This window comes from Equus quagga, chromosome 1 (assembly GCF_021613505.1).
Source record: "Equus quagga isolate Etosha38 chromosome 1, UCLA_HA_Equagga_1.0, whole genome shotgun sequence".
Lineage (NCBI taxonomy): Eukaryota > Metazoa > Chordata > Mammalia > Perissodactyla > Equidae > Equus > Equus quagga.
In genome coordinates, this window is record NC_060267.1 from 156,177,249 (window position 1) to 156,193,780 (window position 16,532).

General features: G+C 34.7%; 1 protein-coding gene across 2 annotated transcripts in view; it reads left to right on the forward strand.

The window, feature by feature from the left end:
* Positions 1-16,532, forward strand: part of NGLY1 (N-glycanase 1) — a 56,219-nt gene that overhangs the window by 31,054 nt on the left and 8,633 nt on the right. Inside the window, exons 5-9 of one of the 2 annotated variants that reach the window (XM_046680471.1) lie at positions 6,018-6,240; positions 8,549-8,670; positions 9,636-9,781; positions 11,637-11,747; positions 13,005-13,169. In XM_046680471.1, coding sequence (XP_046536427.1) covers positions 6,018-6,240; positions 8,549-8,670; positions 9,636-9,781; positions 11,637-11,747; positions 13,005-13,169 — 767 coding nt within the window. The remainder of the gene's footprint in view (positions 1-6,017; positions 6,241-8,548; positions 8,671-9,635; positions 9,782-11,636; positions 11,748-13,004; positions 13,170-16,532) is intronic. The other variant, XM_046680478.1, reaches the window with a different exon arrangement.

Genomic DNA, 16,532 nt, shown 5'->3' on the forward strand with positions numbered 1-16,532 from the left:
GATGAGCATCTTGTCATCTGTCTATTGGCCATCCGTGTATCTTCTTTGGAGAAATGTCTGTTCATGTCACCTGCCCATTTTTTGATTGTGTTGTTTGATTTTTTGTTGTTGAGCTGTGTGAATTCTTTATATATTATGGAGGTTAACCCTTTGTCTGTTAAATAACTTGTAAATATTTTTTCCCAACTAATGGGTTGTTTTTTTGTTTCAATCCTGTTTTCCCTTGTCTTGAAGAAGCTCTTTAGTCTGATGAAGTCCCATTTGTTTATTCTTTTTCTGTTTCCCTCATCTGAGGAGTTATGGTGTCCAAACAGATCCTTTTGATACTGATGTCAAAGAGTGTACTGCCTATATTCTCTTCTAGGAGACTTATTGTTTCAGGTCTAATCTTTAGGTCTTTGATCCATTTTGAGTTTATTTTGGTGAATGGTGAAAAAGAATGGTCAATTTTCATTCTTTTACATGTGGCTGTCCAGTTTTCCCAGCACCATTTGTTGAAAAGACTTTCTTTTCTCCATTGTAGGCCCTCAGCTCCTTTGTTGAAGATTAGCTGTCCATAGATGTGTGGTTTTATTTCTGGGCTTTCAGTTCTGTTCCGTTGATCTGTGCACCTGGTTTTGTACCACTACCATGCTGTTTTGATTACTGTAGCTTTGTAGTATGCTTTGAAGTCAGGGATTGTGATGCCTCCAGCTTTGTTCTTCTTTCTCAGCATTGCTGTAGCAATTTGGGGTCTTTTGTTGCCCCACATGAATTTTAGGATTCTTTGTTCTATTTCTGTAAAGAATGTCATTGGGATTCTGATTGGGATAGTGTTGAATCTGTAGATTGCTTTAGGTAGTATAGACATTTTAACTATGGTTATTCTTCCAATCCATGTGCATGGAATGTCTTTCCATCTCTTTATGTCATCATCAGTTTCTTTCAGGAAAGTCTTGTAGTTTTCCTTGTCTGGGTCTTTCACTTCCTTGGTTAAATTTACCCCAAGGTATTTTATTCTTTTTGTTGTGATTGTGAATGGGATTGAGTTCTTGAGTTTTTTTTGTTTTTTTTTTTAATGTTATGATAGATTACAACCTTGTGAGATTTCAGTTGTACATTTTTGTTAGTCATGTTGTGGGTACACCACTTCCCCCTTTGTGCCCTCCCCCCACCCCCCCTTTTCCCTGGTAACCACCGATCAGATCTCCTTATCAATATACTAACTTCCACCTATGAGTGGAATCATATAGAGTTCGTCTTTCTCTGACTGGCTTATTTCGCTTAACATAATACCCTCGAGGTCCATCCACGTTGCTGTGAATGGGCCAATTTTGTCTTTTTTTATGGCTGAGTAGTATTCCATTGTGTATATATACCACATCTTCCTTATCCAATCATCAGTTTCTGGGCATGTAGGTTGGTTCCACGTCTTGGCTATTGTAAATAATGCTGCAATGAACATAGGGGTGCAACGGACGCTTGAGATTTCTGATTTCAGGTTCTTAGGATAGATACCCAGTAATGGGATGGCTGGGTCATAGGGTATTTCTATTTTTAACTTTTTGAGAAATCTCCATACTGTTTTCCATAGTGGCTGTACCAGTTTGCATTCCCACCAACAGTGTATGAGGGTTCCTTTTTCTCCACAACCTCTCCAACATTTGTCGCTCTTGGTTTTGGATGTTTTTGCCAATCTAACGGGTATAAGGTGATATCTTAGTGTAGTTTTGATTTGCATTTCCCTGATGATTAGCGATGATGAACATCTTTTCATGTGTCTGTTGGCCATATTCATATCTTCTTTTGAGAAATGTCTGTTCATGTCCTCTGCCCATTTTTTGATCGGGTTGTTTGTTTTTTTTGTTGTTAAGCAGTGTGAGTTCTTTGTATATTATGGAGATTAACCCTTTGTCGGATAAGTGGCTTGTAAATATTTTTTCCCAATTAGTGAGCTTTTTTTTTGTTTGAATCCTGTTTTCCCTTGCCTTGAAGAAGCTCTTTAGTCTGATGAAGTCCCATTTGTTTATTCTTTCTATTGTTTCCCTCAACTGAGGAGTTATGGTGTCCGAAAAGATTCTTTTGAAACTGATGTCAAAGAGTGTACTGCCTATATTCTCTTCCAAAAGACTTATTGTCTCAGGCCTAATCTTTAGGTCTTTGATCCATTTTGAGTTTATTTTGGTGTGTGGTGAAAAAGAATGGTCAATTTTCAATCTTTTGCATGTGGCTGTCCAGTTTTCCCAGCACCATTTGTTGAAGAGACTTTCTTTTCTCCATTGTAGGCCCTCTGCTCCTTTGTCGAAGATTAGCTGTCCATAGATGTGTGGTTTTATCTCTGGGCTTTCAATTCTGTTACATTGATCTGTGGACCTGTTTTTGTACCAGTACCATGCTGTTTTGATTACTGTAGCTTTGTAGTATGTTTTGAAATCAGGGATTGTGATTCCGCCGGCTTTGTTTTTCTTGCTCAGGATTGCTTTAGCAATTCGCGGTCTTTTGTTGCCCCATATGAATTTTAGGATTGTTTGTTCAATTTCTGTGAAGAATGTTCTTGGGATTCTGATTGGGATAGCATTGAATCTGTAGATTGCTTTAGGTAGTAGTATGGACATTTTAACTATGTTTATTCTTCCAATCCATGTGCATGGAATGTCTTTCCATCTCTTTATGTCATCGTCAATTTCTTTCAAGAAAGTCTTGTAGTTTTCATTGTATAGATCCTTCACTTCCTTGGTTAAGTTTATCCCAAGGTATTTTATTCTTTTTGTTGCGATTGTGAATGAGATTGAGTTCTTGAGTTCTTTCTCTGTTAGTTCATTGTTAGTGTATAGAAATGCTACTGATTTATGCACGTTAATTTTATACCCTGCTACTTTGCTGTAGTTGTTGATTATTTCTAATAGTTTTTCTATGGATTCTTTGGGGTTTTCTATATATAACATCATGTCGTCTGCAAACAGCGAGAGTTTTACTTCTTCGTTACCTATTTGGATTCCTTTTATTTCTTTTTCCTGCCGAATTGCTCAGGCCAGCACCTCCAGTACTATGTTGAATAGGAGTGGTGAAAGTGTGCACCCTTGTCTTGTTCCTGTCCTCAGAGGGATGGCTTTCAGTTTTTGTCCATTGAGTATGATGTTGGCTGTGGGTCTGTCATATATGGCCTTTATTATGTTGAGGTACTTTCCTTCTATACCCATTTTATTGAGAGTTTTTATCATAAACGGATGTTGGATCTTGTCAAACGCTTTCTCTGCATCTGTTGAGATGATCATGTGGTTTTTGTTTCTCATTTTGTTAATGTAGTGTATCATGTTGATTGACTTGCAGATGTTGAACCATCCCTGTGTCCCTAGTATAAATCCCACTTGATCATGGTGTGTAATCTTTTTAATGTATTGCTGTATTCGGTTTGTCAAAATTTTGTTGAGGATTTTTGCATCTATGTTCATCAGTGATATTGGCCTGTAGTTTTCCTTCTTTGTGTTGTCTTTTTTTTTTAAAGAGCACCCAAATATTTCTCCTGCCCTCCCTCAACAGGTAAGTTTTAATTTTTTTTTTTTTTTTTTTTTTTGTGGGGAAAGATTCACCCTGAGTAATGTCTGTTGTCAGTCTTCCTCCTTTTTTTTCTCCTCCCCAGAGCCCCAGTACCTAATTGTATGTTCTAGTTGTAAGCCCTTCTAGTTCTTCTATGTGAGCCACTGCCACAGCATGGCTACTGACAGATGAGTGGTGTGGTTGGTTCTGCACCTGGGAACCAAACCCAGGCTGCCGAAGTGGTCAGAGTGTTGAACCTTTACCACTAGGCCATCAGGGCTGGCTTCTTAGCTAACAACTTGTATTGTGTGATGTGTTCCTTTTCATATCTTCTCCTCTGTATTTACACCCATAAATAGTTATCTATAAAAATAAATAGTTTAAGTTGTGTGGGTTTACAGAAAATTTAGCATCCCATATATCGTCAGCTCTGGTGGTTTTCATTTATTAATATGTCTTAGCAATCTTAACTCTCCATAGTGCTGTATAGTATACATAGACAACTATTTATACGGTTCCCTAATGAAGGACATTGGGATTGTTTACCATTTTTCTCTGTTCTACATGCTGCTGCAGTGAAGATTCTTGTAAAGCATGCCTCCTGGTATGCATGCACAGATGTTTCCCTGGGACAGATATACAAGTGTCAAGGTTGTGTGATGCTTTTATGCTGTAATGGATCCTGCCACCAAACAAATTGTCTTCCACTTTATACCAGAAGTGTCTGAGCGTATTTGTTTCTGCTGCATGATATTATTGAACTACTTCTATGGACTTTATGAATTTTTCTAATGGGTTTGTTTATATTCTGACTGATTTGTAGAAGTTCTTTATATATTCTGGATACTTTTTCTTTTTAGGATACTTTTTAGGATATAAATTCTGGATACTTTTCTTTTCCTATTTCATTTTTGTTCTCCCAGTATTCTTTGTTTAATTTCATTTAGTGTACCTTTTGAAATTCAAAAGTTAGACATTTTAATAAGAGTATTAAATTTTAAGAAAATTTAATTTTTTCCATTATTGATTTTACAATTTGTGTCTTGCTTAAGAAGTCCTTCCCTACCCCAAAGTCATAAACATTCTTTTGTAACTTCTGTTACTTTCATGGTGTTCCCTCTCTCTATATAATATTTCTTACATACATAAATTTGAATGAATAGAGTAGAGTAGGGATCTGATAGTTTGATGGCTACTTGTCCCAATGTCATTTATTGAACAGTCCATCCTCTTAGAACTACTTTGAAAGGCTAACTTCATTAAGTACTGTGTATCAGTTAGAAATCTGTCTTTCAGGACTCTTTCTTTTGTTTCATTGATTTGTCTATTCTTCACCAATATCACAATATTTTAATTATTAGAATTCTGTAATGTGTTTTGATATGTAGTAAACGAATTTATTTCATGGTTTTTATTCAAAGTTATGTTGACTGTTTTGTGCGTTTTCTCTTTTCACGTGAATTTTGCAGTTAGGTTATCAAATCTTATAAAGATTATTTTGTAATTTTAATTGGGATTGCATTAAATTACAGATTAATTTGTGGAGAATTAACGTTAGACTATTGAGTTTTCCCATCCAGGAACATAATATGTTTCTGGCCTTTTTATATTCTCTGTAGTTTTTTTCTTCTATAGTTTTTTATTTTGAAATATATCAAACATAAATACGAGAGTAGAGTATAATATATGAAACCCTGTGACCAGAATCAAACTTCATTAGATCTTAACATTAAGCCATATATTTCCTTCATATATATGTTGTATTATCACTTTTTAATAATAAACATTCAAGATAGAGATGAGAGTCCCCTATATATTTCTCCTAGATTATTTTTCCTTCTTTCCTTCTTTCCAGAGATACCACAGTCTTGAATATGGTCAGGAGAGATCTTTTTATTTGATAAAATGGACATAACATTATATATCATGCTTACTTGCTGGGGTTGTTACATACAATGTAGACATGGTCATGTTTTTATGTCTTTTGTGGTAAGTATCCATGGATGGATTATATTGTATAGTTGAAGCACTGATAGGAAAGCTAATAGGATGATTTTTTAAGTGTCTGGAATTCTGTAATTTCTGTGTGTGATTGTTTCATATTTACTTGTATATGTGCTTGATAATTTAATATAGTATTTTAAAATGTTTTTCAAAATCAGACTTATTTTCTTACCTCCCGTGTGTTTCGGGATCAATTCCAAACTGACCATGGTTCCCTGAGAGCTGATTGTGTTCAGCTCACTTGTTAATGCGTCATGTCAGTTAGAGGGTGCAACGTGGTAAACAGCCTGCTGTCCTCCACGTGTAGTGTGTTGTCATCATACTTCAGCTTGTTCACAGTATACTGACAGTTCTTTCTTGCATCATATTTGTGAAAACCTTTTAGATCATCTAATATTTTCACATATTTCAGCTCCATATTTGAGAATAAAATATGTATGGATATTTTTAGTTTTTGTCAGCTTTAGATCTTACTTGATTCTCTTTGAACTTCTCAGGTACTAATGTAAGTGAAGAGGATTTTCTTTTGCTGGAGCTTTTACACTGGTTTAAGGAAGAATTTTTTCAATGGGTGAATGACATTTTCTGCAGCAAATGTGGTGGCCAGACTAGGTCTAGAGGTGAATCATTATCCCCCAATGATGATGAGCTGAAGTGGGGTGCGAACAGAGTAGAAGATCATTACTGTGATGCATGCCAGCTCAGCAATCGATTCCCAAGGTGGGTATCCACTGGATAATAGAGTCAGAGTAATCTCTTAAAGGACTGGTTAGAATTTTTATTAAACTTTTTATCTTCATTCTAATTATTAGAAATACATTCCTCTAGGACGTGGGTTGGCAAACTATTTTTGTAAATAGTTTTATGGAACACATCCATGCTGATTCATTTACTTATGGTCTATAAATGTTTCCACATTACAATGGCAGAGTTGAATACTGGTGACAGAGACCATATGACCTGCAAAGTCTAAAATATTTACTGTCTTTTTATAGGAAAAGTTAACTCTTGCTTTAGAATATAAATTGAGTGTAGCACTAGCACACTGAACGCTGGAAATCTTGTAGTGTTCTTTTTATACGTGAATTTTAAGTTTTGTTTTTTTTTTTTTTAAGATTTTATTATTTCCTTTTTCTCCCCAAAGCCCCCCGGTACATAGTTGTATATTCTTCGCTGTGGGTTCCTCTAGCTGTGGCATGTGGGACGCTGCCTCAGCGTGGTCCGATGAGCAGTGCCATGTCCGCGCCCAGGACTCGAACCAACGAAACACTGGGCTGCCTGCAGCAGAGTGCGCGAACCCAACCACTCGGCCACGGAGCCAGCCCCTGAATTTTAAGTTTTTAACTTTATAATAATACTTGATAGCAAAGAAAAATAATACTAACAACATTAATAATAATACTTATAATTGTGATAGTAAATACAATGCTGTACTTAATCATCAGATGGTAATATGAAAGATAGAAGTATAGTATAGTACCATCATATTTCTTTTTATAACAATAGAAGTTTGTTTTAATTAGGTGCCTCCTCCACTCAACCTGACCTACCCTCGTATCTCTAAATTTTAAACTAAATAAATTTGAAATTTTTGATTGACTTTTTCCATCTTTTAATTTACAAGCCTCATATTAGGTTTTCTTAATTGGCGATACTTGTAAAGTTTGGTTGTACCATCAGGCAAGAAAAGATACCAAGTTTTTGAAATACCTAATTTTTGGAGCTTAGGGACTCAGCTCTGTCCTAACTAAAAATCAGTCCTATGATATACAGAATATAGGATAAACATATCCAATATCCAATAATTATCTAAAATTAGTGCAAGTTATCTCTTTATTCACTATACATTTGTACAGGCATTTTGCAAAGATTTGAAGATAAGAAATATAAAGTTAAATCCCTCTCCTTTATAAACTCTTTCTAAGCAGTTGGATGTAACTGATAATGCAGAGGGGTATAGGCTAACGATATTTTTTACAAAGTGTTAATCTTTTCCTTTCTAATCGCTTATTTTACTGTTAGCTGTTCTCTGTGTAGGGTTGAGATGATGAACACTTCATTAGAGGCTAAGTTGGTTGTTCAACTTGGCACAAGTAGTATATAGAAGGTGGAGGCATAGGATGCTCTAATTCTGGTGTTACTACTTCTTAATATAAATTTACAAGTTTTTTCAATCATTTAATTACCTGAGTTACAAATTCATTTAACTTAGCTTAAGCAAGAGCATCTGCTTAGGACAAACATGTCATTGCAGAGCCAGTTCATTCATGTAGCTGTTTCCTTCCCAAGCTCATGGCCCACATTTCTGCTCAGCTGGGACACTTTTCCTGCTTAGTTTAGCGTCTCAAATCCTTCGCAGCACGATATGCAAGATTTGGTGTTCTTCAGTTTTATGATGATTTTATAATTGGAATAAGTTTTCAGAAGATTGTTGCAAACATCTTTCAAAAAACTTCCAAAGTAACAAGCACCTTTAAGTAGTTCAGAAGAATAAAATTTCAATCAAAATGACCATTGGGAAGAAAAATAGAATTTTAAGTCAAGTTGAGTTCAACTAAGCTTTAAAATCTTTATTGAGTAATTTAAGTTGTTTACCTTTTAAATACAACGAGCTAATTATACCACTTGTTAGAGTAATATTAATGCTTAAAGCAGATTTCCTAAAGAATCTCTGCCTGTCCAAATCCTGTCTGTCCTTCCAGGCCCACTTCTAACACAAGCTCTCCTCCCCAACCGCTCTCCCCTAACACTCAATCTGACCTGTCGTGCGGTTTGTATCAGTTCTGCCATGTAGTAAAGTTATTTGTGTTAATTCCTTATCTCTCTTAGGACTGTAAGCTCCTTGAAGACTGTACTGCTTTAATCATTTTTCACCCAAGATTCTAACACAATGCCTCATATATTCTAGGCTATTTAAGAATATGAGATTAAGAAATAGCATTTTTTAGCACAGAGGTGATATAAATTCCTTAAAATTCTTTTGATCTTGATAATGAATCAAAGCGTTTTGGTTGTTATTTTAAACCAGGTATAATAACCCCGAGAAGCTTTTGGAAACAAGATGTGGACGGTGTGGCGAGTGGGCCAATTGTTTTACACTGTGCTGCCGAGCCTTAGGGTTCGAAGCCCGCTATATTTGGGATTACACAGGTACAGAACTCAGTGGGAGCAGGGCGTAGTGAGGCTTTGCCGAGGTCAGGATTTGGGTTTACGGTCTGGGCCTTGTCATTTTCTGTTACTTTCTGGCCTTGTCAGTCTGTGCTTCCATTTGCCATCTGTAAAATAACAGTAATACCAACCTTACAGATTTTTTGTGGGGATCACAAGATTTTTGTAGTACACCTAGCATTTTGCCTGTTACTTTGTACTATAAATATTCTTTTGTTAATCATTTAACCATGACATTTTTAGTAATGCTGTTTCTGTATATATAAGAACATGTGTAATAATGTGCTGTAGAAATGTTCATTTTTGTATGGATTAGTATGAAAGATTTAATAATTTTAAATCTCAACATAGAAAATACGTCATAAAAGTCACGAAATTTATATTGTGCCTATTTAGAAATGACTCATGTTGTTTCCAGGTTAAAAAGTTGTTTTCCTTGTTCTTAGATTTTTACTCATGTTTTTGTTGTTTTTTAAGAATGAAATAAAACCTTCACTTATAAATTATTGCCTTACAATCAAACATAGAACATCAATTGTTAGACCTCTTGCTGCTTCTGGGTCTTGAAAGTTGAGAGAGACTGCAGTTTCAAAAGTGGCATTAACTCCTTCACATTAGCAACCTAAGCCCTGGTTTTGATGCTGTTGTTCAGTATGTTTACCTTTCTTAGAGTTATAGCTCACATAATTTTTAGTTAAGCCTAAAACTGACTGCATTATAAAGGAGCTAGACCAAAAACATTTTTAAGATTTCAAAGAGAGAAATTAAAACAAGTGTTGTAGAGTATTGTATGCCACAAAATGCTCAATCTTATTAACTAAAATTTAAAATACAATAAATTATTATGTGATTCTTAGGAGTTTGTATATAGTTATTGGAAGTCATTCCGGTTTTATAAACTTAACTTTTCTTTTTTTCTGTTGCTTTCTTGTCTCTCCTTTGAGTAGACCATGTCTGGACAGAAGTCTTTTCTCCTTCTCAGCAGCGGTGGCTGCACTGTGATGCCTGTGAAGATGTCTGTGACAAACCACTCCTTTATGAAATAGGGTGGGGCAAGAAACTTTCCTATGTCATAGCATTTTCTAAAGATGAGGTAGGACATAAGAAGAAAAAAATTTTTCTAAGGATAATGTATAATTTTTCCCCTTTTTTGACAGCTCTTGAAGGCATAATCGACATGCAATAAGCAGTATGTATTTAAAGTGTACAATTTAATAAATTTTGTCATTTGTATACACCTATGAAGTCATCTCTGCTCCACTATCCCTGGAAGTTTCCTCACGTCCCCTTGTCATCCCACCTTCTTGCTCCTCTCCAGGCAACCACGGATCTGCTTTCTGTGACAATAGATTAATCTGTATTTCTGGAGTTTTACATAAATGGAATCATATAATGTGTATTCTTTAATTTGGGGGGGTCTGGTTTCTTTTACTTAGCATAATTATTTTGAGATTCATCCATTGTTTTCATGTATGAGTAGTTTATTCTTTTTATTTCTGAGTAATATTCCACTGTATGGATCTATCATAGTTTGTTTATCCATTTACCTGTTGATGGACATCTGGGTACTTTCCAGTTTTTTACTGTTTCAAGTAAAGCTGCTATGAACATTCAGGCACAAGTCTTTAAATGGATATGGGTATACGATTTCTCTTTTCTTTGATAAATACCTGAAAGTGGAATGACAGGATCATATGGCAGGTGTATATTTAACTTTTTAAGGAACTGCTAAACTATTTTACATTCTCACCAGCAGTGTATAAGAGTTCCCAGTTTCTCCATATCCTTTTCAATGCGTAGTATGATCTGAGTTTTAAATTTTAGCCCTTTCAATAAATCTATGTGTAGTGGTATCTCATTGTGGTTTTCATTTGCATTTCCCTAATGACAAATAATGCTGAGCGTCGTTTTATGTGTTCGTTTGTTGTCCATAGGTCTTTGCCTTTTTTTTTTCAGTTGGGTTGCTCATTTTCTTACTGTTGAGTTTTGAGGGTTCTTTATTGAATATATACTTTACAAAGATTTTCTCCCTGTCTATGGCCTATCTTTTCATTCTCCCTGTGACTTGAAGAGGAGAAATTGATGAAGTCCAGTTTATCAATTTGTTCTTTTACAGATCGTTCTTTTTGATGCTGTACCTAAGAAATTTTTGCCAAGCCCAAGCCACAATGATTTTCTTTTAGAAGTTTTATACTCTTTGTTTTACATTTGGATCTGTGATCCATTTCGAGTGAGTTTTTGTAGATAGTCCAAGGTGTGGATTGAAGTTCATCATATTGCAATGGACTATTATGAATTGTTCTAGCACCATTTATTCAAAACATTATCCTTTCTCCATTGAATTGTCTTTGCACCTTTGTCAAAAATCAGATCTATAATATAAATTTAATATAATGAAAATCAAAAGAGTTGTTATTTGTTGAATTTTGTGAAATCAGTCTTGTAGATGAGTTTTAAAAAGCTAAATGTAGGGCTGGCCCCGTGGCCGAGTGGTTAAGTTCGCGCACTCTGCTGCCGGCGGCCCAGTGTTTCGTTGGTTCGAATCCTGGGCGCGGACATGGCACTGCTCATCAAACCATGCTGAGGCAGCGTCCCACATGCCACAACTAGAAGGACCCACAACGAAGAGTATACAACTATGTACCGGGGGGCTTTGGGGAGAAAAAGGAAAAAACTGAAATCTTTAAATAAATAAATTAATTAAAATTAAAAAAATAAATAAAAAGCTAAATGTTCTGAAAATTTCATCATCTTATCACAGTCTTTCTTGGAACTATACCTGTTTGAAAATGAATAAAAAGCATATTCTCTTTGATTTTTCCCCACAGTTTTTAAAATTTTAAAGGATAGCATTTTAAAAATACTACTTAAGAATTACGTACATTCTAGTTAGCAAATTAAGGTTGATGGTTGTAATCTTGTTAAATATTTGTATTCTATAATTTGAGGTGGTTGATGTCACTTGGCGATATTCTTGTAAACATGAAGAGGTAATCTCCAGAAGAACTGAGATTAAAGAAGAATTACTTCGAGAAACTATTAATGGACTTAATAAGCAGGTTTGTGATGGGCATTTGTTATTTTTAACAGGACATTTAAATTTTTTATTTAATCAAGAATAGCCAATTTTTAACCCATTGAAATTCTTAAAATAGTAGCATTATTTTGCAAGCAAAAAATATCTTAATATGTTAAATGTCTTTTTGTTCATTGAAAATTTTAAGGACTCATTGTCGCGTCCCAAAGTTCAGGTAAATGAAATTTCAATGTATGTAATACTTGACATAAAAAGTATGTTATCTTATTTATCAAAGTAATTGTATGTTGACTATAATTACCCACACTTGTCTAAGCCTGAAAATTTCTAAAACAATGCACAGGAAATTGTTAACGATGACTACTTCTGACAAGAGGAACTGGAGGTCCAAGAGGGAAGAATCAGTTTTTATTTTATACCCCTTTGGTAGTATTGAAATTTTTTACTGTAGGGGGCGTTGCTTTGTTTTTCGTAATTTAAAAAATGGACAACTAATTTTGCTTCTGGCAAGTGATTAGAATAGGATGTATCCCCTTAATCCAGACAGTGATTGAGATTCAAGGTGAGGTTTCAGTCTCTGGAATTTCACCTTACTTCTAACCTGTGGCCCTTCAGAGATCCTGAGCAAGCTGAAAACCTGGAGTATTTACTAGAGCCCCTCACCTTGGGTGGCTCTGAACTCCAGGTTATTTACACCACACCACTGTGATTCTGCTAAAAATTCTTCTTTGTCTGTCAGCACTTTGACATCCATTTCCTACTTGGCTTCTCAGCCTCTCTTCCTCATGCCACTTAATAATTGGCAAATACCTGGAAGGGAGAAGAGGTGCAGTATGTTTGGTTTACCTCAATTCATTTCTTTTCTTGGATCTTACCTGCTTCAGCTCTGGCTACCTTGGTAGCTTTCTGTTGCATTCAAACAGGTTTTTGTATGTGTGTGTGTATTTTCCCCTGCTTTTTTCATCAGGACAGTTGGTCTGACACAAGCTAGTCTATCATAACCAGAAACAGAAGTTGCTACCTCCATTTTAAATCTAGGACAGTAAAAGTCATGGATAGTTGGGTATGGCTGTTGAATGATTTCTTAACATAAAATTTGTTAAATTATTCTAAGTTTCCAATGTCCTGTTTATTTTCCAAGTAATTATATGTATGAAAAAGGTCGGTTACTTCTTTCAAGATCCCCTTAAAATACAAATGTTTTACTTTTATTCTTACTTAGAGATGGACTTCTACATTCCCCTATTCTTAATGACTTTTTTAAAAATATGAATTACAGAGGCAAATATCTTTGTCAGAAAACAGAAGAAAAGAACTTCTCCAGAGGATAATTGTGGAGCTTGTTGAATTTATATCTCCCAAAACCCCTAAACCTGGAGAATTTGGTGGAAGAATATCTGGGTCAGTGGCTTGGAGAGTAGCCCGAGGTGAAATGGGTCTAGAGGTATTTAATGCATTATAGCATCATCATCTTCTCACTTTCCTGCTTCCTGTACTGTGCTCTTTACTTACAGAAAAATGCATTGGCCATGACCTTTCAATTAACTTTTCAGAGTAATTATTTAAAAATGTAGACATTTGAAGAGAACCAATGGTTGATTGACATAGTATAGTCACATACAAGAGTTAACAAAGGACATTAAAATGGGATTTTTCTATTTTTTACCTTATCTAAATTTTTAGCGCAGTATAACTTTTACTGAAGTACATACAGAAAAATGCACAAATTGTAAGTGTATGGCTTGACAAATTTTTTACAGATTGAGCACCCATGTAGCCACCAACCAGAATAAGAAATAGACTACCAGAACCTCAGAAATAACCATGAGTTCCCTTCCAGTCACTGCCTTCCTCCCCTAAGAGTAACCATTATCCTAGTTTTAACATCATAGATTAGTTTTGCCTGTTATTGTGCTTTATGTAAATGGAATCTCATAATTATACTCTTTTGTAAATGGTTTCTTCCTCTCAACCTTTTTGAAAGTGAGATTCATACTTGTTGCTGCATGTTTATGGTATGTTTATTTTCATTGCTGTATAATATACCATTGAGTGAATATACTGCAATTTATTAGTGTCACTATTGATGGGTATTTGAGTTGTTTCTAGATTTTGGCTGTTAAAAACTGTGCTGCTGTGAACATTCATATACGTGTTTTCGATGAATGTGTTGATGCCTTTCAGATAAGTATATTCCTAGAAGTGAATTGCTAGGTGATACAGTATGAGTATGTTCAGCTTTAGTAGATACTGCCAATTTTCCAAAGTGGTTGGGCCAGTTTACACTTTCACCAACAGTGTATGAGATTTTTTTCACATTTTTGCCTACAGTTGGTATTATCTCTCTGTTTCATTTTAGCAGTTCTGATGGTAGATAGTAGTAGTACACTATGATTTTAATTGGCATTTTGGTGATGACTAATGAAGTTGAATGCCTGTTCTTTAAACTTTTGGGTATCCTCTTTTGTGACGTGCCTCTTCATGTCTTTCAAAATAACATTTTAATGCATTTAAAAGAGCCCAGTTGTACCTTTTTTCGTTTTTTGTTTTTCCATATTGAACCTTTATAAAGTACAGTGGGAAAAATAATAGAATCTGGGTAATTCAGCTGATGGTATTTATTTCTTGTTATATTCTTGCATACATCTGGTATTGGCTAGAAATTGTTGGTGTGATTACTATTGTCAAACTTATTTTAAGATATTTTCTTTTGATTAACCTCCCAAAATTAAATAATGAACACTGGAAATATAATTTTTGTAGTTAGGGGCTAGGTGAAAAGCAATGTGCTCTGTAATGGACGTTAAGAAAGTAGAATAATGGGGCTGGCCCTCTGGCCGAGTTTGTGCGCTCTACTTAAGCGGCCCAGGGTTTCGCCGGTTCGGATCCTGGGCCACAGACATAGCACCACTCATCAGGCCGTGCTGAGGTGGCATTCCACATGCCACAACTAGAAGGACCCACCACTAAAAATATACAGCTATGTACCGGGGAGCACTGGGGAGAAAAAGGAAAAATAAAATCTTTAAAAAAAACCGAACAAAAAAAGAAAGTAAAGTAAACTGTCCCTCGCCCCTCGGGAGTTTACAGTTGACTCACTAGAAAGTATTTGATATAAATGTCTAAGAAGATACGTAATAAAAAATGCTTGAAAGGAAAATAATCCAGCACAGTATCGATATCACACAGTTCCAAACTAAAGTTTTATATCTACTTTTTCTAAATTTCCTGTTGTTGTAACTCATTTCTCTAATAAAGGAATATGTCCAAAAGCAGTGAATTATTCCCAGTAAACTTTATGTTTGCTTTTTAACTTATCTCATCATCTTTAGCAGGCAGTTGGAAGTGTTGGTTCAGCTATAGAGTTACGAGATCTAAATTCAACAAATAATTCAAATCACTGCTGATGCAGTGCAAGTTACAAGTATAAATCTAAATGAAGCCAATTTTAAAGAGCTAATTTAATTCACAGCTGTGTTCAATTTAAAACGTGGATATTATTTAGGTCTTCATTTCTTCTTCTTTATATGGATATATGTGCTTCCTCTTGCATGGCATATAAATTGATTAAACTTTAAAAATATGAACTGGGTCATATGCCCAAATTGTTTTCCCTTGTGAAGATTTTTTAAATTTCTCAATTACTGGAGACCACATTAGGGCCATGGACTTAAAAAAAAATCATTTTTCTCTTTAGAAATACATGTTTGTTTTAAAATTAAATTGAAAAATGTCAGTCCTAAAAAAATCACCAAACTGTACCTTAAAAACAGTTGGAAAAAGAAGGTAACATTGGTGGTATCATTCCAGAAAGAAAAGTTTTATCTTAATCTTAGATTAAAAAGATTTTATGAAATATGAATGTTATTCTAGATTGTTCAGTTGCATACATGATATGTTCAGTAGCATATATTTTTTCTTTTCCCTTTGGTAATTAGTTATCTTTTGTAAAATAGTAGATAATGCTACTTTAAAATTTTAACTCCATTTGGTTTATGTCAGTGCTCTGAAATATCTTTGATAAAAAAAGAGAAGAAAAGAATTGAGAAGTACTGTTACATACTTTTTTGAAGTGTAGTATACTGATTCATAACTATAAAATAAATTTCTAAAAATAATAAACTCTGTTCTTACCTTTTTGGCAGTAATGACAGATTCTACTAGGGAATTATCTTCTTGTTTATACATTTATAAATATTTTTCTCTTTCTGTCTCTAAGATGTTTTGCATTCTGCATATTGAGTCTTATACATTATAAGTTTTTACATTGTTTAATATCTAGTACCCAATGTTTAATAAACATTGGAGAAGTAGGCAGCGGATAGGCCATATAGAGCCCTGTTAGCCTTGGTAAAGGTTTAGAGCTTAAGTATAGTGGGAAGTCAATGGAGTGAGTTAAACAGGAAAGTGATGTATTCCAGTTTACATTTTTAAAGAATCACTTCCATTACTATCTGGAGCATGGATAGGAGAGGTAAGAGTTAAAGCAGGAGTCAGCTTTGGGAGACAGTTGCAGTAGTCCAATTAGGAGATGGTGCGGGTAGTGGAAATAAAGAAAAATAAATGAATTCAGGTTGAACACAAAATCACAGAAATTTTAGTCAGAGCCATAGTTCATACTTCTTGTTTTCTGTCTAATAATGTTTCGTGCTATATTAGCATCATTCTGATCATATTTAACATATAAAATATTTTTTGAATTTTCCAGTAGCACCAATTTTTCATTTTCAAGTTGAAAGAATGTCTTACCACTAAACTTAACAGTTCCTCTTTGTATTTATATATTTTTTCCCTTGAAAAACTAATT